General features: G+C 39.3%; 1 protein-coding gene across 1 annotated transcript; it reads right to left on the bottom strand.

The window, feature by feature from the left end:
- Positions 1 to 7,074: 7,074 nt before the first annotated feature.
- On the bottom strand, positions 7,075 to 26,729 carry LOC141413616 (uncharacterized). Its single transcript, XM_074044745.1, has 2 exons — positions 26,381 to 26,729; positions 7,075 to 7,991 (listed from the first exon to the last, which is right to left on the bottom strand). Exons 1-2 carry the CDS (start codon positions 26,694 to 26,696, stop codon positions 7,546 to 7,548), a joined length of 762 nt encoding a protein of 253 aa, XP_073900846.1. The 5' UTR covers positions 26,697 to 26,729; the 3' UTR covers positions 7,075 to 7,545.
- Positions 26,730 to 27,628: the final 899 nt, after the last annotated feature.

Raw genomic sequence — 27,628 nt, 5'->3', positions numbered from 1 at the left:
AAAAAACACATGAAAAAATGCTCACCATTTCTAGCCATAAAGGAAATGCAAATCAAAACCACACTAAGATTCCACCTCACCCTTGTTAAAATACCCATCATCAAAACACCACTAACAATAGGTGTTGGCAAGGATGTGGGGAAAAAGGAACCCTTGTACACTGCTGGTGGGAATGCAAGCTAGTGCAACCACTCTGGAAAAAAATTTGGAGACTTCTTAAAAATCTAAACATAGACCTGCTATATGATCCAGCAATCCCACTCCTGGGGATATCCCCAAAGTAATGCAACACAGGTTACTCCAAAGTCACCTGCGCACCCATGTTTATTGCAGCACTACTCACAATAGCCAAGGTATGAAGACAACCAAGATGCCCCACTATTGACGAATGGATTAAGAAAATGTGGCATTTATACACAATGAAATTTTACTCAGCCATGAAGAAGAATGCAATGTTATTATTTGCAAGTAAATGGATGGAACTGGAGAACATCATTCTGAGCGAGGTTAGCCAGGCTCAGAAGACCAAAAATTGTATGTTCTCCCTCATATGCAGACTTTAGATCTAGGGCAAATGCAGCAATGTTGTTGGACTTGGGTCACATGCTAAAGGGAGAGCACATACGGGAGATATGGGGATAGTTAGAAAACCCAAAACATGAAAGTGTTTGACATCCCCACTCCAGAGGAACTAATACAGAAACCTTAAAGAGACAGAGGACAACAGGAGAAGGGGATTGGGAACCAGTGTTAAGGTCAGTTAGAGATGAATCAACTTGGTCTGCAACACATTTGTGCATGGAAGCAATGCTAGGACTCTCTCTGTATAGCTATCCTTAACTCAACTAGCAAAAATGCTTTGTCTTCCTTATTATGCTTATGTCTTCTCTTCAACAAAATTAGAGATAAGGGCAGAACATGTTCTGCCTGGAAGCGAGGAGGGGTTGAGGGGAGAGGGTGGGGGTGGGGAGCAGGGGGGAAGAAATGGCCCAAACAATTTATGCATAGGTGAATAAATGAATAATAAAAATTTAAAAAAATGATTTGTTGTGATGATGCATGATTTTCTTTGAGTACTAAAATACTTCACACATTGGCTTAGAGCATTAATTTCCAACTTGAAAGACTATCACAAAATGAACACATCCATGCCACAATTAAGGGAGTGGGAATTTGAATTTAATCCAGTTCCCTACAAACCATATAATGTCACTCATACCCAAAAGGAGATGATCACTCTGTTGACTTGCAACCTTGTAGGTCAGGTTTTGCTTTTTCTGACTGTGATTTAAATAAGAAAGTAACATTGGCTTCTTTCTATGTATATGATAAGAGTGAGAATCATCACTATAATTGTGTGCAATGTTTCATTCTCATTGGTGTATATTTTCCATAGAACGTATTTATACAAGTTGTTTGCTGATTGTCTTCTTGGAAAACGTGGCATGTTTGGAGTTCAGGACTATTCAAATTAATGTTGCCATGAACAGTTTTGTAAAGGACCTTTGGTAACGAGTATAAAATTTTTGTTAGATACACAACTAGGTGAAGAATTGCTCATAGAATTGCTTGTCACATTTTCATTTTGTTCTTTCCAAAAGTATTGCTCATCTTTCATCAGGTTTATCTTAGGTATTTAACTCATGCCGGTATATATGTATGTATGTTATAACTTAAAACCTTATTTGTACTACTTCTGAAATACATGAAACAACTCCTTTTTCAATTATTTTTATATTGATCTTGTATCCAAATTTGTTGTTTCTTTCTTTGTATGTCTTTTATGTTTTTGCAGTGGTGGGCTCAAACCCATGGCCTCACAATGTTGGTAAATGCTCTATCCCCAAGCTATATTATTTCTGCTTCTTTCTAATCATTTATTGTACATTTCTTTGGAGGGATTTCTTTCTGCACATGTCATGCATAAGTGATAACACCTATGTGTTTCATAACATCTTATTACCTTGCATGTTTTCTTGTATTTTTTTAACTTGTAGTACCTCAAGTGCAATGCTGTATCTGATAATGTGGTGAATATTTTTGTACCTTCTGATTTCAGGTTGGGGAGCGCCTAAGATTTCACATTTGATATGATGTTTTCTATCTTTTTTGGTTGGTTATTTCATGAGAGTAATGAAACCCAGGGAAAGTCTGAACAAGCTGTCTATACATAACCCTCTTAACTTGCCTTTAGCACCTGCTTCTCGTGACTAATTATAGAGGTCATGAGCTAAACAATATTCTTAGACTCTTACTAGCTTTGTGTAGGTAACACTTCAAAGTGGGTCATCACACTAGTTGTTTGTTTAGTTGTTTTTCAGGAGTTGAAGGATGAATTTATCGATCTCAAAATGGTTTAAATCTCCAACTCTTCACTTGAGCTTGTTGGAGTGTATGGTGGGTGAATTCTGAGATCAGGGGTCCACAACTCCACCCTTAGGTCATGTTAGTGTGTCTTTATCTGTATCCATGTCCTTCTATGAAGTTTGACACTCAGGCCACCGACTGTTTCTCTTTGCCTCATGTCACCATTTCCCATGTGTTAGATCACTCTGTTTCTTTATCCCATAAATATCCCCCAACTGTGTCCCCAATCTGTGGAGGCAGATTTATGACTTGCCCTCAATTACTTTGCTTGGAGGCTTTGTGAATAAAATCTTTTGAGTGATTGGCATCCTGGTTGTGGGCAAAACTCTCTGCTTTGCTAGTAAGTAATGTTTTTGTCCTCATTTTCTAAAGCTTTTATCTGAAAAATGTCTTAAAGTTTGAAGTGCTTGTTCTGTAGGAATTAAGACAGTGTTATGCTCATTCTAACCTTTTGGACTAATGTGATTAAAACACTGAAAGATGCTCAAATGTTAGACTTACCTTGCATTTCTGAAAACAACATAATTTGGTTATGATCAAATACATACAGCTTGAGTTTGACCAACTTATATCATATATAGGATATATACTGCCTTTGCATCCCACTAATCCATCCTCCTGTTCTTACTGTAATTCCTTCACCTTCTCTAGTGAAGTAAATTATGAGTCTATCAAGATTCCCTACCCTCCAGTGTCCCAACTTGAACTCGCTGTGGCTCCTGCATTGGTTTTCTGCAGGCATCTCAGTTCTGTGATACCCCAGTAGTGCTATTGCAGAGCTAGGCATTGGATCAGCATTTGTCTTTTCAGTTAGTACACTAGAATATCTTGCAGTTTCCTTTTTTGCACACACACCATGGTGGAAATTCCATAAAAAAACTGTAGCTAAATTGTTGAGCTTTGTCAAAAAAGTCCAGACTAATATTCTAAAATAAATACTGGTTCATTTCTCTAACAATATTGTATATTCTGTATACATGGAAACGTCACAATGAAACACTCTGTATAGCTATCTTAAACAAACAAAAATGTCATTTTTTTTTACAAAAATGGAGAACAGGAAAGCAAACAGGTATGTGGGGGAGACTTCAGTGGGGGGAGGATATAAGGAAAGGATGTAGGAGGGTGAATATAGTGGAAATATTAATACACATGCATGTAAATGGAAAAATGAGACCTGTTGAAACTATTCAAGGAATGAGGGGAAGGGAGATAAAGGAGAATGATGGGGGAGGTGAATTAAACTATGATGTATTGTAAGAACTTTTGTAGATGTCACAATGTACCCCAAGTACAACAACATCAAAAATACAATATTGTATATTCTGAAGAACGAGTGAAGAAATGTCTTTAACCCTTAACTGAAACGCTAAGAAGAGGAACCTACTTTAGGATATGTGTCAGTTAAGCTCACTGAAGGGAATGTGGGGGAGCGCTGTGCTTGGTAAACACAACCGAGAAGCTGGTCATATCAGAATATCACCTGATCAACAAATACATAAAACATAAGTTCCTCCTACCTTTTGGAAGACAGACCTTCTACTTTGAGGTGTACATTTAGACTTTCAAAGAGATCATAGAAGAAATTCTGTCTGACTTTCCTAAAATTATAGTTAGATTTGTTAATGGCACTAAGCTAAACTCAGAAAGATGAATATCATGTTTTCTTGCATATTCTGAATCTGAATAAAAAAGGAATATGAAAGTAGGAGGAAGATTATTTCTCAAGAGGAATAGGGGCAGTGGATAGGGGATGGAGATATGAGTCAGTGTTGGGGAGTGAATAAAATCAACATATATTTTATTAATGTATGAAAATTTCATAATGAAACCCATTATTTTGTACAATCAATGTACATTGGCAAAAATATAGTGGGGATGAAAAATCATATGACAAGTAAAATTATAGTTGACTCTAAAATGATATGTTATGAAGGAACCAAATAAAAGTGTTGCCAGTTTTTTTACAGTTCACCGGGTCCTTACTGCTTCTTAGAATGTGGAACCAGATCTCACTGAGCCATGAAGGAAGGTTGTACTTGGCCAGAGAATAAAAAGAAGGAAAAATGACTTGCAAATCAGCTCCCCACACAACCCAAGGATGTGGCTTCTTTTGAGGGGAAGGGAGAAAAGGGAGGATTTCAAAGAGTGAGTAGGAGTGTTCTTCATGAATTTCCGGGAGGGGGTTGAGTCCATCTAGGTGATGGGGGATCTCCTCTTCCTTTAATTTTTATATGAACTCCTTCTAGCCTGGGTTTAAGCAGGCTGGATCAAGGTGATAAGAGTCAGGCAGGAATTTTACTAAGGTAATCTATTACAACGAGATGGTAATGAGTCTGGGGGTGAAGAGAGGTCAGCATGGCGTCCTATAGGGCTAAAACCAGTTTTGCCTGGTTCCATCCTGTATCCTGTTGTGCAGTAGCAACAAGAATGCTCATGGCGGATAGGCAGGTGCTTGTCTGAAACAGAATTCTGGTTACCAAAAGAATTATTTCTCAGAGTTTGAGAGGGTGTTACTTAGTAACAAAAGTATACACTGGTAAATCCACAACTGGGGCTGTATACTCAGGTGCCATTGGACAGGATTTCAAGGGAGTTCAGGTAATCCCTGGAAAGCAGAAATAAAAAGTGACATAAGGAGGAGCAGACAATATATGCAAAGGCAACTTCAAGGTAAGGAATGGCTCCAAAATTAGCATTCTGTTACTTGAGCCTGGTTGAGGATTTTTGTACATGTGGGCAAATTTTCCAAAGAGTCAGTTGTCTGTTTCTGGGCTGCTTTCACTTTAGAAGCTTCCCTGCTTGGCGTACCAGAGTCTGCTGCTGGCCACAGAATTTTTGCAGCCTGTGGGCCAGGCAGGTTCCCACTTGCTGCACAACCCCCAACCCCATGTTTGTGTCCCCGGGGACAGCAAGCATCCAAGCCTAGGAATGTCTAGGAATGTACCCAAATGTGTTGATGAGTATGGGGGAGCAAACCGTTCTCAGGGAGAACCAAGGGACTGTCTCTCCGCCAGCTGGTATCAGTGCAGCCATCACCCTTGGAAGGGGATAACTAGAGGAAATCACATAATCTGTGAGTTGGAGGCTCAGCGCTCTTATTACTGCCTGGTACCAAACACATGTAGCTGGAAGGCAGCTGCTGGAGGCTGGTCTCCATGCTTTCAGACCCCATTCAGTGGTTCATCACCCTGTGGGAGGGAGGAGGCTGGGAAAATTGTGTTGTTCATAGGACCTGGACTCGGAGGTCTCAGCCCCACCTAGCAGCAAACACACAAGGCTGGGAGACAGCCTCAGGAAGCCAGTCTCATTGTTTTCAGACTCTGTCCACCAGTTCACCACCGGGAGTGCAGAGGGTGGCGCAATCACGTGATTTGCAGGACCTGGGCTCAGAGCTCTTAGTCCTGGCTGGTAGCAACATATGTAGCCAGGAAGCAGTGACTGGAGATCGAGTACTCTGCTAGTTCTCTGTTTCTGCAGTGACCATCAGGTGTTAAGGACAAAATCCTTGCCAGGGTGGACAGGGTCACCAACCACTATGCCTTTCACTTCCTGAGCTTTCTACTGTTTAAAATTTTCAGCAGATCTGTGTCAGACCGTGACCCTCACCATAACCACCTCTTATGGCTCCCTCCTACACGGACACTGGTAGGGTGTCTCAAAATTCCCTGAGCCATGATTGTTCCTTGTTTTTAAGTCCCCTGAGTAGCTCAGTTCTAAACAATAGGGCCCTTCTCAACATGACACTTCCCTATAGCTGAGATATAGGGAGTCACAAAATGTTTTTCTTCTCCAAAACTAGCCTGCCACGCAGAAGCAATCACTCTCATACAAAATCCCTGCTCTGGGTTTAAGACTTGGGCTTCCTTTGCAGTTTAAATTGCCAGTCTGTCTCCAGGGATCCCTGGCTTACCTTGTCTTTGATTTCTCCTCCCCTCCGGGGGTTGCAGTTGGAGCTGTAGACTGTTTTCTGTCTTTCTGCTTCTCTGTGCCTTTCAGCTGTTCTGTAATCTCTTTTGTGATTTCCAAATGCTCTTCCACTCTCTAGAACATAGTCTCTCCTTTGTTACCCTGACTCTTCTCATTTGAAGAATCAAGTTGAGGAGGCCTTTAATTTAATACCCTCAATTGGTATTAAATTTTTTATTCTATTCTTTTTCTTTTTAAAATTACATTATTATTGTACCAGGGGTACATTGTGACATTTATAAAAGTTCTTACAATATATCATAATTGAATTCATCCCCTCCATCATTCTCCTTTATCTCCCCCTCCCCCCATTCCTGGAATAGTTTCAACATGTCTCATTTTTCCATTTTCATACATGAGTACATGATATTTCCACTATATTCACCCTCCTTAACCCTTTCCTTATATCCTCCCCTCTCCAACTGGTACCAAACCACAGATGGAATGTTTTACCTTCCTGTTCTCTTTTTTTTTTTGAAAAAAGGCATTTTTGTTTGTTTAAGATAGCTCTACAGGGCTTTTCCTTGTGACATTTCCATGTGTATATGTATTATAATTTGGTATTAAAATTTGGTTATTCAGGAATAACTCCCAGAGGTCTACTCTGCAACATAGTTGCTACTGTGTGATACACAGTAGTGTGTGTACTTATCAATCTACTGGACAAGTAGATCTTGTGTCAAATGATCTTACCACAATACAATAAAGACAGACAATATAGAATGATTTATGGTGCAGAATTTATGAAGAATTTATTAAAGCTGCTTGCATCTAGGGAGACAATTCAATACGACCAGGAAGGAGAAAGTAGCATTTAAGAATCCAAACTGCATGGTAAAGGAAAACATGATTATAAGATTGATTGGTTAGTTGCATAGCCCTGTGAGATTTTTATGGCAAAAGTCTTTTCCTAAGTTACTTAGAAGGGGAAGTAAAGATTTTAGCAGTGGAATTCAACTGAGATCAGACCCCTACATCATTGATCTATGAAGACAGCACAGTATTCACACACACTAGGTAAGGAGAGAGTGGGTGTGAAGACAGCTGCACTCCCTCAAGGTGATTTGGAAACTTTTAAGAACGTAGATGATTAATAGGTTTTGTGGCAACAGCCTGATGGTTTGCAACAGAGGTAGGAAGTGAATTTGTGCAGGTATGGCAAGTCGTGAGAAGTTTGGTTATGTGGCTGTTGGTGTTTGGGATGGTTGATCAGCAGCAGCTGGGCTGGCAGTAAGGCATGCTGCAGCAGCTGGATTCAGAAGTTGAGTTAGAGCAAATTGTTCTGTAGCAGGTAGTTTCACAGCAAGTTGGGAGGCAGCAGGGTGTGCTGGAGCAACTTGGGGGACAACAAGGCTGGCAGCTGCTGGACGCACAGCAGCAGGGCTGGCAGCAGCTAGACTCACAGCAGCTGGGCTGGCAGCAACTAGTCACACAGCAACTAGTCCAGCAGGTGGTCCTGCAGCAGGTAGGTTGGCAGCAAGGGGAGCAGCAGGAGTTGATCATGGTGTCAGGTGTGGAGGGTGGGCTCTTGTTCTCAGGTGAGCTTTCAGAGTATGAAAACTTCTTCCTATCTGGTTCTTTTCTACTCTGGGCCTTTAAACTTTGGACCAAGCTGCAGAACTTACCCTTGTTGTTGTTTATGTCATTTTCCATATTTCATTTGTGTTTATCAAGAAAGAATTTGTTCCCTGATGTTATGAATGTTTTGAAAGTAATTGTTTAACCTGTTTCCCACATTGGAGCAACTCACGGAAATAGTTTTCAACTGAAAGGACGGGAGTCACCCCATCAGCCTTGCTGCACCCATGACCATCTCCTGGTCATGCTGTGGTTTCTGCTGCCTGGGAGGGTCAGGGTACTTCTTCTTCTAAAGTTTTGTTCCTTTGAACTCGACTTGGAAGTATCTCCACAGAGTAGCATGATGCTTCTGTGTTCTCAGTGATGAACTAATTGGCTGATTTCCAAGTCTGTTTAGCCAGAAGAGGCTGACTCCAGGGTAAAACAGTTAGCTGTCTCTGTAGCAGCTCCTCTACCTGTGTCTCAGGTATATCAAACACAAATGGGAAGAGGGTGTTTGATATAACCTCTTCCATAGCGGAGCAGAATCAGAGCAGGTGGGTAGAAGCAGAGCAGTATATTAGTCACATGGACAGGTGACCATTGATCCTGATTTCCCCAGGTCTGAGGGGCTCATCAGTACAAGCATGCAAGCCATTCTGCCCTATAACTGCGGAGATTCAGACAAACCAGGGTGAGCAGCTGATTGCAGTCCTAAGCTTTGTGCCAGTATAGGCAGTGATATTGTCATGATCTTTTCCTGTCTTCCCTTCTTTCTTTTCTTCTTTCTCTTTCACTCCTTCTCTTTCTTTCTGGTTTCTGACTTTTTCTTTCTATTTATTGAGCAAATTAAGATTAGTTGTGGTGAGACCTAATTTATCTGTTAGGACCAACATATTTGAAATATTATAAAGTCTATTATTTCAAAAGGATATTAATTTTTAAGTTTCAACTTGAGAGACTATCGCAAAGTGAACACATCCATGCCACTATTGGGAAAGTAAGAAACAGAAATTAAGCCCGCTCCCTACAAATCATATCCTTGCATTCATTCCCGAAGAGAACTGATCATTCTATGCCAAGGTTACTCTTGCAACACCATAGATAGCTCTTTATGTCTTTGCTTCTTATGTTAATCAAAATTAGAACTGGCTTTTCTGTATTTATAGTTGTGAGATTTATCACTATAATTAACTGTAATTTGTTCATTCCCATTGCTCTGTAATCTTCCACTGAATGAATTTGACACAATTTGTTGATTATTCTTTAGAAAATTAGTTTGTTTGTAGCATGGGACTATTAAAATTATTGCTTCTATAAATGTTTTTGTATAGAGCTTTTGGCAATTGTATATAAACACTTCTGTTGGATATACAACTGCACATATAGAAATGCTCATAGAATTCTCTGTGAAATGCTTGTTATTTGTAGAATTACACTTGTCCATCTTTCACTTAGATTTTCTAATGCTCCTGTGTATGTTCAAACTTAAAACTTTGATTTTTATTGCTTTGAAATATCAGGAATGTTCATTTTTACTACCATACATAATTTTTTAGAGTTCAATTTTTTATTGTTTATCCATTTATTCATACATTGTTTGGGCCATTTCTCCCTAATTTTTTTAAAATGGGTTTCATTGTTAACAGTGCTGATGTCTGTGATCAGAAGATCCTGGTTTTTGTGCTCCAAATGGTAAAACCTAAGCAGAGCACGTGGATGGGGTGAGGTAGGATAGCTTTATTGGGAAAAAGGGAGACATCGTTCTGCCAGGTAAGGAAAGGGAAGAAGAAGCAGAGGGCACAGTGGACACAGGTGGAGTCCACTGGTAGAGAGAGCAAGCTTTTCTTTCATATGTGCCTTTAGAACCTACACTATCCCATGGGAGGGCAGCCCAGGAGGTTCCCACCTGATAATGAACTGAGTGGGGAGGGGTATGGGCAGTTCCCAGCCAGGTGAGGGTGGTCTGGCTCATCCCCAGGCAATCTCCATGAGCCCAAGCTTTTCTACTTCTAGCCTGTCTCAAACTCCCCCTGAGAGACAATACTCCAAAAAATTCTTTTTTTGGGGGGTTGTTGAATGGGGACGATCCATCTTCAGTATCTGCTTCAAGCTGACAAGGGGCAACAGACCCTATCTATAAAGAGAAATTGTCTCTCCTATATCTTTCCCTTGTGGTGCATTTGGACACAAGGTGTCTGAATTATTGTCCAGCTTAGTTATGGTTTCTCATGGAAATCTGGGTTGCTCATGGAGATCTCATTCGTTTGTAGAGGTTGGAGTCTTGTTGCCTCATGATTTGGGTCTTAAAGGCTTTTATTCTGGAGGAGATAAATCTGATTTAGAAGTCATGACCTGAACATTTAACACTGATAGGAGCATCAGAAGGGGCCCTGCCAGGTATGGCAGGAAGGACAAAGTAATTTTGAAAAGTGACACGTGGTCTTGTGGTTACTTTACTTATAGGTGTTTATACATATAGCTATTTTTAACTCTTAGATGGCTCTGTATTTTGGACTATAGTTAAAGGCTGACTACATTAGGGGGCAGGTGTACTGGGGGCAGGTATGAGTCCAGTTAGAAAGTAAACATCAGTGAGTCAGTTCTGTACAGAAAGGAGGCTCACAGCATCCCTAAGCAGAAGTTCGATAACATTGAAAGTTATGCTGCCTATGTTTAAATAGAAGGCCTTGGCCAAAGACATGAGTTTGCCTTTTGCCAAAAACCTAGAAGCCTTGAATATTAAAGCACATGCATAAAAGCCCCCCTTTAAAAAATCTCTCAGCTTTGGTTACTTTCAGAGGTCTGGCATAATTGACTCCATCTGGATCTGGACAAGTCCCCTCATTTGTGCAGTCCTATTGAACTATCTCGGGTGGCTGAATGTCACTAGTTCCTCTGAGAAGTTCGGGGATGCTGACTTTTAAGAGGGAGATCCTCTTAAGCTGCTTCTCTGAACGTTCAAGTCTAAGATTCTGTTGTGGCAGTTCCGTCCCTCAGTGTGGGAGTGCTCCCCTGAAAAGTCCAGAAAGTTAGATTCTGTCCCACAGAGGAGAGAGACTCAAACAGATCAAAAGTCAGTGCCAATGTGACCTTTTGACCAAACTAAGCAGCAAAGAGATTTATAAAAAAGTGTTTTTTAGGCTGGGCTTATTCTAATTGCTTGTCCCATAGGGGATGTACTGATATCTTTAAATTGTAAAGTGTTAGTAGGTAACAGTTACAAAGTTTTACAAGGAAAATACACAATGACTCCAATACTTAAGAATGTCTGTCCTGGTTGGTGGATAAGCACTTGTCAGAATCATTTTTCATGGGTTTGCCTGTGAATGTTTGAAGGATCAGAACTGTAATGACAAAACTTAAAGTAACCATGGTTAACTATAATTTAAACCTTGAATTTTGGTTAGGTAAAGTAACAAGTTAGTGGTTGTCAGTACTTTCAATAAAAAAAAAAAAACCCTAAATTTTCCAGTGGTTAAGGGAAGGCAGTGTTAGTAATTATAAATAAGCCCCATTTTGATGCTCAGTTATATATTATATATTTCAAATGATGTTTATCTAGTCAATGTCAGATAAACCAATGTTTAGCTGACAAACAGATGTCAGGTCTAAATGACAGAACTTTTAGCATGTGTCATAAAGAGCAGAAATGTCAAAGACCTTATTAGAAGGTAGCTTAGATAAAAGAATTATAGCTGCTTGTATGTATACACTAATTCTATAAAGGATTTTATGACATTTAGATACACATATAAGGCACTAGGAGTATTAGAACCATTTAAGGAATTTTACTTAGTTTAAACTTAGTTTCTTTAGGGTTATTGGAAAAATACCTTAGGTTTTTAAAAATTAGTCTGGCCTGACACTAATTTAAGCAGGATGTAAAGAATAGTAAATGATCTTAAATGGGCTATGAAGAGAACTAGTTATCTTATTTTTGGATCAAAGCATCTCCCAACACTCAAGGATACAGCCAAATGAATATGTTGGCTTTCCCTATGCTGGCTGGTGGAAAGAGGGAGAGGGAAAGGGGAGGGGAGAATCAACTCACACTTCCACCCCTGCAGGAGGGCTCCTGAATGGAATTCCTTATGCTGGCTGGTAGAGAGTGAGAGAGAAGAAAGGGGAGGTAGATAGTTACCCTTTTGGAGAGAGAAAAGTGAGAACTTTCTAGATTCTCAAAGAATCCTTCTTGAACCTTCTGAAAGCCTCAACACAGGTCCCCTCATCTTGTTTATGTCACACATCTGTGGAGTAAGCAAGTGACAGGGTATCCTGGCTTCTGAGTCAACTGTTCCCATAAGGGCCAGCCTCATCCACCTCAGCATGAAGGTTTTTTGATGAGATATTGATCCTGAATTTTGCCAACTATTAAAACATCAGAGCTATTATGTCTAGTACAGAATCCAAATTGGATCAAAGTAAGGTTGGCTGATACAAACCCATTGCTTGTGATTAGTTTTTATATCAGGCCATGGGGTTGTAGTCATCTTGTAAACTGGGAAAAATGGGAGAACATGTATAATTTTTAATAACAAACCCATTAAGATTAATGTCTAAAATAATTAGATTCAGAAACAGATAATTACTACATCTGGAGGTGGAGCTTCTGTTTGGTTTTGGTAAAATTTTGTGTTAGCCTACAGTACCGAAAGATCTTGATAGTTATTTTGATAAAACAGAAACCCATTGTTAAATACATATTGGTACCTTAAATTTTAACCTTAGAAAACTTTTAGGAAAAATTTAAATTATAAACTTACAAGTTTTAAGACCTTAATCTGTATATTAAAATAACCTTTGTAAAAACCCAAATTTAGATAACACTGTTTTAAACAGAACTCTTAGCAACCTTATATCTTAAAAGACTTAGGAAGAAAATTAAATTAAATCATCTTTTAATAATAGCATTCCGAAATGTTATCATTCACTGGTAAATGGATGGAATTGGAGAACATCATTCTGAGGTTAGCCTGGCCCAAAAGACCAAAAATCGTATGTTCTCCCTCATATGCAGACATTAGATCAAGGGCAAACACAACAAGGGGATTGGACTTTGATCACATGATAAAAGCGAGTGCACACAAGGGAGGTATGAGGATAGGTAAGACACCTAAAAAATTAGCTAGCATTTGTTGCCCTTAACGCAGAGAAACTAAAGCAGATACCTTAAAAGCAACTGAGGCCAATAGGAAAAGGGGAACAGGAACTAGAGAAAAGGTTAGATCAAAAAGAATTAACCTAGAAGGTAACACACACGCACAGGAAATTAATGTGAGTCAACTCCCTCTATAGCTATCCTTATCTCAACCAGCAAAAACCCCTGTTCCTTCCTATTATTGCTTATACTCTCTCTTCAACAAAATTAGAGATAAGGGCAAAATAGCTTCTGCCCGGTATCGAGGGGGTGGGGGGGAGAGGGAGGGGGTGGAGTGGGTGGTAAGGGAGGGGGTGGGGGCAGGGGGGAGAAATGACCCAAGCATTGTATGCACATATGAATAATAAAAAAAATAAAAAAATAGCATTCTATGAGAACACATGGGTCAATAAACCTAATGATAAAAGACTTAAATGGAAATTACACTCATGGTAGAATAAAACAGATTGAGATTATTGTTTATAAAATTTTCTTTAGTCCTAAAGCAGAGAATAATTGGGCCTGATTGGGATTAGAACTTTAGATAACCTTTGAGAGAGTTGTGCACACTAACTTTATAAAAGTAGCTTAAGAACCATCCTAAAGACATCTAAACACACACACAGACACATAGATGTTACAACCTAGGCATGCCAAAGAATATAAACACTCATAAAAATTAAGTGGCCACAACTGGTAGGAGATAAAGACATACAGAACATACACACACAATGACACACAAAACAATCACGTCAATTCAGAGTGTACTCTTAAACCATTTCTTTGTCATTATTTTTAGAAGATTAGTCAGCTAGATTCCTAAGTAGTTTAGGAATCTAGATCAGATTCCTAAACAGATCTTTAAAATAAATACCCTCTTTTTTGGCCCAATCCTTAACAGATTAATGCAGTAAAAACAACATGTATAGAAATTATATTAATCTAGAGAATTTTAACCCAAATTAGTTATAATTTTCCTAGAGTAATGCAAGATGGCATCACCTTTGAGTTTCCTGTTCCTAGGGAGTGGCAGGTGCTAGACACATGGTGGCTCCTTCATGGTGACATTTCCTGTGACCACATGGTCTCTCCAAAGGGTCTTTCAAGTGGAACACAAAAACATGTTACATGAAACATACAAGCTCAAAATAGCAGTCTGTTATAGGAATAAAAGACATCTCCCCTGTGAGACAGGTGTCCATAAGTTTGGCATGCTAATGAAAAGACCAGATAAATTGAAGCAAGCTACGATGGGCTTTAAAAGGTTTTGTTATTGTCCAGCTGACTCCAGAAGTTTATAATTAGATCCTGGATTTTCTTATAAATGGGCTTTGTTATTACCTAGAAAGCTAAGAATTAAAACCCTATAGAACACAGCCATTCACAGATCTGCAGTTTGGAAAGGACCTTAAACAAGTTTAGAATTTGACATACTACTTTGAGCAATGGAGAAAGTTCAAAATTTTAAAAGAAAAATAATTAATTGTTAAGAATAAAACCTCTAATTAAATTGTCTTTAAAATGTCCACATATAAAAACCCATTTTCTTTAACCTCTTGGCTGTAAGCCTAATTTTATCAGGAAAGAACAGTTAAAGTTAAGATGTTTTTAAAGGTTTATTGTATATCACATTTTAGAATAATAATTATGATGGACCACATTAATTAGCACTGTATTTTGGTGTAAACAGATGACATTGTATTAACAAAATTTAAAAAATTTTGCCTTTAGAGTAAATGAATTTTAAATAAGTTACAATGCTTTTTAAAAAAATTATAGATATACTTTATGGGTGACCAATGTTAAATCCTTAAGTGGCACTGTTTTTAATTTTAGAAAACATGCTTTAGAGAATTTAAATGCATTTAACACTTTTTTAAAATTTTAGCAAGGATTTATTTTAGTATAACAGGATAAAGTATAGACAAGGGGTGGAGGTGGGTAGAAAAAGAGAGAGAAACATTTCCTGCCCTCATGCAGGAAATGGGAGCAAAGACTCTGCATTTAACATTTAAGGACAGCAACAATTAACACAACAGCTACACATATGTAACCTATATGTTAATGTAGATTTTACCTTTGAATGGAATTTAGAATCTCTGGCTAAGATAGACAAGTTCTTGTTATCACCTGGGACAAGCCCATGGTGTGAGCCCTGTAAACTATTATGGGGATAAGGTGAGCACGGGCGAGAATTTGGGTAGGTTGGCTAGTGTAGCAGGTAGGTGGGTAAGAGAGTGGGTCAGAGTAGGAAGAAGGCAGTTTGGTTAGGCAAGGGAATTTGAGCACCAGAGGTGGCTCCTCGTCCACCTTGTCCCTGGTACCCTAAGCTCTCTTGGCTTCCCCCTGGCGGTGGTGCCTTTGAATTTCCTCTCTCAGCCAGCTCAGGCACTGGGAGCCTTTCAGCTGGAGGCTGCTGGACAGAGGCTGCTGGCCCATGCAGCCTCCAGGCATACATGCAGGTTGCTGTGCTTTACAGTAGCTGGCTAGGCGGGGCTTCCAGACCACGCTGAGGAGCGGGGCGGGGCCTGTGCCTTGGGTAGGTCCAAGGGGGATTGGAGGATTGTACCCCATGGCTGCAGGCCTGGAGGCCCTACCAAATGGTGCCAGACGTGGGGGAGTGGGTTCCGACCAGCTGCTACAGGCATTTCGGGGGTCTTGAGCCAGGTGGCCGGCTCCAGCCTCCACAGACATGGCCTCTGGGGGCAGGACTTCCATCTGTCCCAAGGAGCGGATACGCAAATGACTGTCCATGTGCAGAAGTCATTAACCTCGGGCTTGGTTACCTCAAGTGGTCAACTGAGTAACTGTACCCGGGTATCATAGCAAACGTCGGGTGTGATTTCCTTGAGTGGCCAGCTGGGAAGCCGCAGGGCCTGTGCCATACTGCGTGTACCCGCCCCAAGGGGTGTCCCAGGAAGCCCTGTGTGCATGCCCATCCCTAGGTGTAAAACCTGTAGTTTTGTTTCCTCTCCCCACCCTCCGGGAGGGGGGATGGGTGTCTGCAAGGGGTACACAAGCTTCCCATCCCACAGGTAGCAGTTTATTTGTTCTGTCCATGTGGCTCCCGCCCCCATTTTTTTGAACAGGCATGCTTTCCAAGGTCAGGCTTTTTTTTTCTTAAAAACAAACAAACCTGTTGCTGGATGGGCTGGCCGAGGTGTGCCTCCCATTTGTTGTTTTAAAACTGCTGGTTAGGGGGAGAAAGAAAAGAACAGAAAGATGGGGGAGGGGGCGGAAAGCTCAGCTCAAAGGGCAGGAGCTTTCTACTTGTCCAAGGCCACCTGGGGGTTTAGAGACCTTGGAGCAGGGAAGGAAAGGATGGGGGTGGGGTTAAGTGTTAGGGAAGGTAGGGTTGGGGAAAGGGCAGCTAGCTTCCCCTCAGAGGAATGTGGTCCATTCTCCTGAGCAGGACCAGGGAACTTGGACATGAACCCTGTGCCTTCAGATGCTTGTGGGGGCTTGCGAGTCCTGCCAATCAGGGTGCAGTCTATTTGTGCCAGGGCTCCAAATGAGTCTTGAGTGTCAGTGAATGCCCCAGCAGGAGGGTCCCTTACCAACCAACCTTAAGTGGTGTTTGGTTCTGAAGCATCAGGTGGTGAGGCATGGTACCATAGGACAGAGAAAGATGGATTAAAATAAAGATTGGCAGAGATAGCATATTGGGATCTCACCAGTTTCTCCTGGTTTGCTTGCCACAAATGTTAATGGTGCTAGTGTAGTCTGTGGTCAGAAGATCCTGGTTTTTGTACTCCAAATAGAAAACTTCAAACAGAGCATGTGGATGGAGTGAGGTAGGATAGTTTATTGAGAAAAGAGGAGTCACCTGTTCTTCCAGGTGAGAAAGGGAAGAAGCAGAGAGCACAGTGGGCAAAGGTGGAATCCGCTGGTAGAGAGAGCATGCTTTTCTTTTTCAGGTGCCTTTAAAACCTACACTACCCCACAGGAGGGCAGGCCCAGGAGGTTTCCACCCAATAATGAACTGAATGGGGTGGGGCATGGGTGGTTCCCAGCCAGGTGAGGGTCCCCAGGCAACCTACATGAGCCCTAAACGTTTCTACTTCTAGCCTGCCTCATTGTGACATTTTCATTCATGTAGATAATGCTCTTTGATGATGTTCACCCCCCAATAACCACTCTTCCTTCTCCACTTTCTCTGGTCCCCTTGTCTTCCCATTTAGTCCCCCTTCTACTTTCATGTTTTGTTTTTGAAATCTAGATTTTACATATGAAAGAAAACATGTGATATTTGTCTTTCTGAGTCTGGATTATTTCCCAAAATGTGAAGATCTCCAGTTCCATCCATTTTCTTGCAAATGACATCATTTCGTTTCTCTTTATGGCTAAATAATATATGATTGTGTTTATATACTATATTTTCTTTCTCTACACATCTGTTGTTGGGCACCTAAGTTGATTCCACAACTTGGCTGTTGTGTTATGAACTGTGCTGGATTAAATACGGGTATGGGGGTTTCTCTATGTATGCAGGAATAGTATCATTGGATCACAAGGTAGGTCTATTTTTAGTTTTTGAGGGACCTACATATGATTTGCAAAGTAGTTGCACTAATTTACATTTCCTCCTACAGTGCAAAAAGATTCCCTTTTCCTTGTATCCTCACCAGCATGTGTCACTGTTTATTTTTTAATGATAGTTATTTTTACTGGGGTGAAATGGAATTTCAGTTTAGCTTGATTTGCATTTCTCTGATGCTTGAAGATGTTGAATATTTTGAAATTTCTTTTTTTAAATTTTAATTTGCTCTTGTGTTACTGGGGTTTGAACTTGGAGCCTCATGCTTGCTAGGCAGGCACCGTATGTCTTGAGCCATGCCTCCAGCCCTTGGTGTTGATCATCTTTTCCTATTTCATTGGCCATTTATGCTTCTTAGTTTCAGAACTCTGTTCAATTCATTTACCAATTTCTTTTGGTGTTTAATTTTTTTCCTGTGCTTTCTTTTGGTAGTTTCAAAGTTCCATGTCTTAAATTAAGGATGTTGACTCACATTGTGTTTTTTTTTTTTTTTGTATAAGGTGAGAAATAAGGATCTAGTTTCCTTCTAATGTATATGAATACTGTGCTTTCCCAGCATCACTTGTTAAAGAGGATTTCTTTTTTGCAACATATGTTTTTGCCACCTTTGTCATGATTCAGATGGCTGTAGCTGTACGGGTTTATTTTTGAGTCCTCTATTATATACCCTATGTATACAAGTCTGTTTTTGTGTCAGTATTGTGTTGCTTTTGTTACTATGAATCTGTTGCATATTTTGGAATGAAGTATTGTAGCATTGCTCTATTTGCTCAGGACTTCTTTGGCTATTCTGGATCTTTTGTGTTTCCATATGAATTTTAGAATAATTTTTTTCTAGCTATGTGAAGAATGCTAGACTTTTAATAAGGATTTGAACCGAATCTTTTGGTAAGTTTTATTATATGGAGATATTTCCCTTCTATTCTTAGTTTCTTCACGGCTTTTAATATAAATTGATGGTGAATTTTTCTGTGGCTGGTAGCAGTATCTCACACCTGTAATCTCAGTCACTCTGCAGGGAAAGCTTGGGAAGATTGTGGATCAAGGCCAGCCTAGGCCAAAAGTTAGCAAAACATCATCTGAACCAGTAAGTTGGGTATGGTGGTGCATGCCTGTCATTCAAGCTATGTGGGAGGTATAAACAGGAGGATCACAGTTGAGGCTGGCCCAGGAAAAAAAATTCAAGACCATATTTGAAAAATAACTAAAGCAAAAAGGGCTGGGAGCATGGCTTAAATGGCAGAGCACCTGCTTAGCAAACTCGAGGCCCTGAGTTCAAAACCCCAGGACTGCCATGAAAGAAAATGTATCTGAATTTATTGAAGTGATCATGTGATTTTTTCCCTTTGTTCTGTCTGTGTTGTATTACATTTATTGATTTAGATATGTTGAATGACCCTTGCACCCCAGGAATGAAACCAAGTTGATCATGACTTATCATCTTTTTAATTTGTTGTTGAGCTTGGTGTGCAAGTATTTTACTGAGAATTTTTGAGTCTATGTTCACTAAGGAAATTGATCTAAATTTTATTTTTTTGTTATGCCTTTCCTCATTCAGTTTTGATGTCAGGGTAGTACTATCTTCATAGAATGAGATTGGTAGTATTACTTTCAGTTTTACTTTATGGAATAGTTCTTTATTAAGTTTTTTAAATAGTTCTTTAAAAGTCTGATAGAATTCAGTAGTGCACTCATCTGTCCTTGGCCTTTCTTCATTGGTAAAGTCTATTACTGCTTTGATTTCATTGCTTGATATAGATTTGTTTCAGTAGTTTATATCTTTTTGGTTCAGTCAGTATGTGTCTAAAAATTTGAAATTTATCCATTTCTTCTAGATATTCCAGTTTATTAGAATATAAGTTTTTGACATATTACCTAATGATCCTCTGAATTTCATTGGTTTGTTGCAAGAGCCCCTTTTTCATCTCTAATTTTGTTAATTTGGGTCTTCTTCACTTTTGGTTATTTGGATAAGGGTTTTAAAATCTTGTGGATCTTTGCAAATACCCAACTCCTTGTTTCACTGATTCTTTGTATTGTTCTTTCAGTCTCTATTTTGTTAATTTTTGTCTTGATTTTTATTATTGTCCATCTACTGCTTTTGGATTTGGCTTATTCTTCTTTTTTTCCTTTAAGAGCTTGAGGTACATTATTATGTTATTTGAGATCTCTGTGGTTTTTTAATGTAGGCATTCATAGCTACAAACTCCTCATAGCACTGCCTTTGCTATGTCCTAAGGTTCTGTAATGTTGTGTTTTCATTTCCACTTGATTCCAGGAATTTTTTTAAATAAAAAATTATTTATTTCATCAATGACCCACTGATTATTCAAAAGTGAATACTTTAGTCTACATGTATTAAAATATTTTCTGTAATTTCTCTTGTTATTGATTTGTAGTTTTATTCATTTTAGTGTGATAAAATGTAGTAAATTATTTTAATTTTCTTATATTTGTTAAGACTTGCTTTATGTTCTAAAATATGTTCTATTTTGGAGAAAATTCCTTGGGTTGCTGAGAAGAATGTGTTTTCTGATGCTATTGGATGGAATGTTCTGTAGATGTCTGGTAAGTCTATTTGATCTATAGTGTCATTTAATTCTCAAGAATCCTACTGCTATTTTGTTGATGTGTATCTGAGCTTTTATATGTAGTAATGCTTTCTTTATTAAATTGGATCACATATGTTTATAATTGCTATATTCTCCTGATGGATTGTTTCTTTTACCAATATGAAGTGACTTTCTTTTTGTCTTCTGACCAGTTTTTGTTTGAAGTCTGCTTTCTTAGGTATGAGTACAGGGACTCCTGCTTGCTTTTGGGCTGCATTATTTACTTGGAAAAAATTTTTTTTTCATCTTTTCACTTTAAACTTGTGTTTGTGTCAGTGAGGTGTGTTTCTTGTAAGCAGCAGATGGTTGGGTCTTGTTATTTAATCCAGCCCACCAATATGTGTCATTTTATGAGAGAACTGAGATCATTAGCATTAAGATTTATTATCAAAAGGTATGCAGTAATTTGTGCTATTTTGTGATTTTTGCAGTGTATGTTTCTTCAACACTCCTCATTAGCTTATCTGCTTATTTAGTGAGATTTATTATTTCCCATATTTTCATCTTCCTCTTCTGCATATAGGATTCCTCTAAGTATATTCTACAGTGCTGGCTTAGTGGCCATGTTTTCCTGTAATTTTTGTTTGGAAGGTTTTTATTTTCCCTCAATTATGAAGAGTAGCTTTACTGGATACAGTAATCTAGATGGATAGTCATTTTCTTTCAAGGCTTGAAATACAACATTGCATGCCTTCCTTGCTTTTAAAGTTTCTACTGAGAAATCTGCTGTTATTCTGATGGATTTGCCTTTATGTGTGACATGGAACTTATCTTTTGCATAGTTCAATATTCTCTCTTTGTTCTGTTTGTCTAAACTTTTAATTATAATATACCTTGGAGAGGTTGTTTTCTGGTCTTGTCTCTTTGGAGTCCTAAAAGCCTTCTGCATGTGGATGACATGTCTTTATCACGATTGGGGAAATTTGATGCTATTATTTTATTGAATATGTTTTCTGTGCCTTTAGCATGCACCTCTTCTTCTTCTATGCCCATGAGGTTTGATCTTTGAATGGTGTTTCAGAGATCTTGCATATTATGTTTTTACTTTTTAAAAGCTTCATCTGCATGTTCTAATACATCTAGTTTGTCTTCTAGCTCTGATATTCTGTCTTTAATTTGATCCAGTCTACTAAAGAAGCTTTCAACTGAGTTTTTTTTTTTAATTTGATCTATTGAGCTTTTCATTTTCAGAATTTCAATTTGATTTTTTGGCAGTACTAGGATTTGAATTTAGGGCCTCATACTTGTTACTTAGGTGCTCTACCTCTTTTTTCAGTGAAACTCCTAAACTAATTTTAGGGGTATGTATTTATAACAATTAACTAGATCCACTAAGCTATTTTATTCCTAGCTTTATTGAGATATAATTGACAAATGAAAATTGTAACAAGGGTAAAAGTGATGTTTTTATTAGGTATCCATTGTGAAATTTTCACTGCAATTAAGTTAATTCACATTTCTGTCAGTTCTCAGTTACCAGAATCATCTTTTTTTCTATTTTTGTGCTGTTAAAGTAGAATGTCGATAATTAGAGAAGATAAACCAATTGGGGGTATAGTACATATATGCATAGAAATACCACAAGGAAACTCCCTTTATGTCAAACAAACAAAATGTCATTTTTTTTTCTTTTTATCATTTCTCTTTTGTAAAATCAGAAAACAGGAGGGCAAAACAGGTCCTGCTCAGCGGGGAGGGTTGGCACTAGTGGGAGGGTGGAGGTGGCAGAAAAAAGGGATAGGAGGGTTAATACAGTGCAGAAAGTGTGTACACACGCATGTAATTGCAATAGTGATACCTGTTGTAACTATTCCATGAACTGGGGGAAGGGTGATATAGGAGAGTGGTGGAAGGACTGAATTCAAGTATGATATAGTTGATACATTGTAAGAACCTTTGTAAATGACACAGTGTAATCCCCAACTAGAATAACAATAAAGGAAAAAAAAACCTACCAACTTCAAATATATGGTGAAGTCTTCTTTTAGCTATAGTTACATTTCTTTACATTAGAGCTGCAGAACTTATTCATCTCTCCTAACTGATGTTGGCCAAAGAAACTGTATTAGTTCTCCACCTCATTTTCCCCATCACCCAACAAGAATCAGCAGCCAGCAGGTTATTCTTTTAGCAGTATTTTCAGAGTATTTTAGATACATAGTCTCAGAAGTTAGATCTATTCTGGACACTCACATTATTAGTTTCACAGAGGTATTTCCTCTCCTGTGAAGCTGGCAGAAGATGCTAAGAAGGTGACCCTAGTCCTAAGCTTTTGTACTCCTCTTACAGCCAGTATTAATCCTTATATCAATGAATGCTTAAGTTGTGACATTACATCAGGACAAAACCCACCAGCTTTCTGTATCATGATTCCTATGAATGCATGAGTTCTATTTTTCTTCCTTCTTACATTCCTCTGATTTCCATGGACACACAAATTTTTGTTTCCTTCTGATGGCTTGTGTTTGCCTCACAGAACACAGAAAGTTGTTCTGCTCCCTAGGATAGCTCAGAGATTGTGGACTTCTCAAAATCCTATGTGCCTAGTTTCTCAATCCCCAAATTTGTTCTTATTAATTTTCTTAATGACATTTGATCAGATTGACACATTGCCTTAATGTTGTATAATGTATTATAATATGTTCTACAGGAAATTACTAAATTCCCTTTTGCTGTGTTAATGGGTACTTAGGAGAAGAAAGTCATGTAAGAATTTGGTTTACGTGATACCAAAGAACACATTCCTTTATGTGAACTCTCTCTCATGGGACACAATAGATTCTCAAGCTTTTTGATACAGAAGTATTGCATGAATAACTGGTAAAAGGCAGGACAAGTAGCATTCATGAAGGCTATTAAATGAGGCCTCAGCTGTCATAGCATGTAGCTGCTGCTCATTGAGGTGTGGGAAACTAATTTGGGAAGAACATTCTGCATATCCAAGATATTATTACTTCCATAGTTAAGTAAACTCAAGAGCACATTTTGCTACAGTTGAGTGCCAATGTCATTTATTTTGAAATGTCAAATACAATATATGTGCATTTGAACAGAAAAAAGACCCAATCGTGGATCTTAGACTGTTAACTATTATCCAAATAGCATTACACAATAAAATGTTCTCATCTGAAAAAGGCAGATAATTTATGGGGTGCTGTTACAAGACTCAGAATGGATAATACCCATTGTAAGTGTTATGGTTTGTGTATGATGCTTTTCCCCAAAGGCTCATCCATTGAAGGCTTAATTGCCAGTTGGTGGTGCTATTGAGAAATGATTGTATCATGAGGATAATAACTTCATCAATGGATTAATCCATTGATGAGTTCATAGGTGAATGCGCTATTAGGAGGCCTAGTTAGAGGAAATAGGTCATGGAGATGTGCCTTTGAAGAATATATCTTGTCCCTGGTCCCTTGCTAACCCTCTGCTTCCTGGCCACCATGAGGTGAGCAGCTTTGATCCACTATGCCCTCATGCTACCATGATGTTCTGCATTACCACAGGCCAATAGCAATGGAGCAATTTGGCCATGTTCAGAAACCTCTGGAACTGTGAGCCAAAATAAAACTTTCCTCCCTTAATTTTTTCCTTCATTTTTATGAAGATATCCTCCCTTAAATTTTTTATCTCAGATATTTTGTCACAGTACCAAAAAGCTGACTGTCATGGAGAGTTGGTACCAAGAAGTAGGGTCATTGCTGTGACTATACCTGACTATGTGGCTCTGAAACCTTTGAAACTGCTTTGTGGGATGAATCTGGAAAAGTTTAGAGAATTAGGCTAATAAAAGCTTAGAATGCTATATGCATAGCATCAGTGATTCTGGTGGAAGCCCAGATGACCAGAATCTTGATAGGAACACAGGCAGTATAGACAGTGCTCATGAGTTTTATATGGAAATGAAGACTGTATTGGGAATTGGTGTAGAGGTTATTCATGTTCTATTCTGGTGAAGAACCAATCAACATTTTGTTCATGCCCTGAGACTTTGTGTCTCAGGTATCAAGGTAAGTAATCTGGTGGAAGTATTAAAGTATTAAGATAATTAATCTGGTGGAGGAAATTTCTAGGCAGCTCAGTGTTCAGAAAACAGCATACAGAATTGTTGGCTGCTTTTAGTCTAACTTATAGTGAGAATTGGGAGCAAAAAGCAGAGTGACAAGATTTGAAAATCTTGCAGCTTGGCCGGAAAAGAAGTGTGCATAAAGTTGTGGTCAAGGAGAGTATGGTTGTTGAAGAGAATAGCACCACTGAAAAGAAGCCAGGTACTTTGCATCAGGATAATAGGAAAGATGCCTTAAGGACATCTCAGGAATTTTCCAGACCTCAACTATTGCAGGATCAAGGATATAACTTTTTTGAAAGACTTTGCTTTGAGAAGTGAGCACTGGAATATCATGCTAGCACAGGGCTACTGAGAAAGCTGTTTACCCAGATCATTTCACCATGCTCATCCATCCAAGAAGTTAGAGGTCACTGCAGCCATGAGTCAAGTGTCCTGACTCCTTTTCAAGCTGGTGGCAGATATTAGAGACATTCACACCACACTGGTTTTGCAGGCATGTAGAATGCAAGAGTAGTGAAGTCTTCAAAGGAAGGTCTGAGAAACCAGGCAATGTATGGCAGCATCAGAATCCCTGGAAATAGTTCCTGAGAAGGCAATGAGCAAAAGCTATGAGAGTGAAATTTAAGATGCAAAGGAGCTTGTAGGAAGTTAGAGATTCCAGGAATGTGGAACATCTGCTGGGGAAAGCCACCTGCAGCAAGCAGAGCCTGCCCAAGAGAGAGAGAGGCCTTGGGGGTTGCAGCTGGCAAGGCCACAGGAGTGGGGCTACACTAGTCCTTTGGGGCTGACATTCTACCACCACTTACCCTGGTTGATAGACATGAAGCTTCAGTATTTAATATTTATTTCAGTCTCACTTTGGTCTGAGCCCTTTGTGCTACTTTTTTATTCCTCCCACTTCACATGGAATTGGAATATGTACCCTTTGTATGTTGGAAGCTTACAATTTTCTCTTTGGTTTTACAGAGGCTCACAGCTGAGAGTTTGCTTGAGTCTCAGGGGAGACTTTGTGCTTGGACTTTTGAGAAATGATGGATCTACCAAGACTTTGGCAACACTTGGAGATGAACTAAACACATTTTTCATTATGAGATGGACATGAACCTTGGGGCCAGAGGCAGAATGTTACGATTTGGATATAAAGTGTCCTGCAAAAAGCTTATGAAGGCTTGGTCCTTAAGCCGATGATGCTCTTGAGAAGTGATTGACTCATAGGGGTGCTAACTTCATCAATTGATGAGTTCCCTTTGAATGGGGTACAAGAAGGTGGAGCCTAGTTGGAGGAATTAGGTTACTGAGGGTGTGACTTTAAGGGAATATATTGTCCCTAGTCCCTACCATCTTTCTACATCTCTGTTTCTGATTTCCAGTTGCTGTGAGGTGAGCAGCTTTACTCCATTTTGTCTGCATGCTGTCGTCATGTTCTGCCTCACCACAGCCCAATCACAATGGAGCAAATTGACCATGGACTGAAAACTCTGAAACAAGAAGCCAAAAAAAAAAAAAAACATCTTTCTCACCAAAAGTTGTTTGTCTTAGGTATTTTGTCACAGTGGTAGCAACTGACTAACATAGCATGCTATATGTTTGTAAGTCTCATGTTAGTAATGCTTTCCAATAAAACAAAAACATATTATGGGACCAAAGATGGTTCAGAATTTATTTTTAAAATTTTAGGTAAGAATACCTTATACTAGAGAGATTATTTGAAGTAAATGATTGTGAATAGAACAAAAGACCATATAAGAAATGTGAGTACAGTTAAAAAGAAAACATGATTATGAAAATTACATTTGAACAGTTGCAGGAACCTCTGAGTAAGTTGTGAGGATTTGTTTTCCTGAGTTGCTTAGAGAGAAGAGGGTGAGGACCTTAGCTTAAGAGTCAAAGGTGAAACCATAACTACTGAGGGTATATGAAGATGCTCCTTGATCCTCAGGACATCAGAGAGAAGAAAATTAACCTCAAGTGGACTCACAAGGGTTTAGACAAATAGTGGAAAAATAGAAATTTCAGTGAGAGCATGTTTGGAAGTAAATTTATCCTTAAAGAGGCAAGTCAGTTGTCAGATGGTTGTGGTGTGGTGATGATGGTCCAGTGAGGAGGTGATCAGCAGCAGGGCTGGAAACAGCCAGATCCACAGACCTGGGATAGGCAACCAGGCACACAGATGCATGTGGGATGGTAGCCGGTTCTTGTGCAGTACACGGGTCCAGAGAAAGCTGGTTGGCAGCAGGGCTGGCAGCAGCTACTTAGACAGGTTGGCTTAAAGCAGGTGGTCTTGCAGCAGGTGGTTTCACAGCAAGCTGGATAGCAACAGGGCTGGCAGCAGCTGGGGACACAGCAGCTGGGCTGGCAGCAGGGTGTGCTGCAGCAGGTTGTTTTCCAGCAGGTGGTCCTGCAGCAGGCAGGCTGGCAGCAAGGGGAGCAGCAGGAGTGGGTCATGGTGTCAGTGTGGAGTGTAGGTTCCTGTTCACAGGTAAGGTTTTCAGAATATGATGACCTTTTCCAGCATGTACCTTTTATATACTGGGCCTCTAAAGTTTGGACTAATCATCAGCAATTTTCCTTGTTGCTGCTAACATTCATTTCCATATTCAGTTTGGGAATTGATATGGAGGAAGTTGTTTTCTGAATATTATAAGTCTTTTGAAAATAAGTATTTAATGTCTTTCTTAATTGAGAATAACTCATAGGAACTTTTTTCAGATAAAAGGGAGAAGTCCCATCATCAGCATTGTTCCTGCTCTTCTCATCACCTGATCTTTGCAGCTCCTGCCAGCCTGGGAGTCTCAGGGTAGTTGTTCCTCTATGGTTTTGTTCCTTTGGCTATACTTAGACTAGAAAGTGTTTCAGGGAAGGAGTCTGATTCTACTGGTTCCATGACTGTTTACCCACAAAACCCTTACACTAGACTAGTATAGGTATCTGTTTCAGTACCAGCAACATCACCTGGATTTCCGGGTCTATCAAAGGTATTTGGTAACAGGATATTTGGTAAAATGAATCCCAATGGTAGAGCAGAACTGTAGCAGGTTTGTAGAAGCAGAAGGATTACACTGGGGTTTAGAAAACCAATTGATTTACATCCTAGGTGATCAACAGTCCTTGTTTTCCCATAGCTATTGAGTTTCCCAGAATGAGGAAGTATTTAGAAGGTATAACTTTATATAACTGGGGCAGTTCTAGGAATACCAAAATGTGTTGGTGACTCTACTAACCTTGTTAACTAGCAGAGTTGATATCTTCAGTGACTGACTACAATATTTCTTATTTCCTTTCTTTTGTGCTTTTATTATTTTCCTTCTTCCTCCTGGTCCTGTCCTTTTCTTCTTACTGATGGATTAGGAGGAAATAACTGGATTATCTGTGAGTGC

Source organism: Castor canadensis, chromosome 11, assembly GCF_047511655.1.
Source record: "Castor canadensis chromosome 11, mCasCan1.hap1v2, whole genome shotgun sequence".
Classification (NCBI taxonomy): Eukaryota; Metazoa; Chordata; class Mammalia; order Rodentia; family Castoridae; genus Castor; species Castor canadensis.
This window is presented reverse-complemented; position numbering and strand designations above follow the sequence as displayed.

Coding starts and splice junctions, on each gene's coding strand:
- LOC141413616 (XM_074044745.1), bottom strand. CDS start 26,696: ATGACCCACTCCTGCTGCTCCCCTTGCTGCCAGCCTGCCTGCTGCAGG. Junction 7,992..26,380: donor CCAGGTCTGTGGATCTGGCT/GTTTCCAGCCCT, acceptor AACACAAATGAA/ATATGGAAAATGACATAAAC.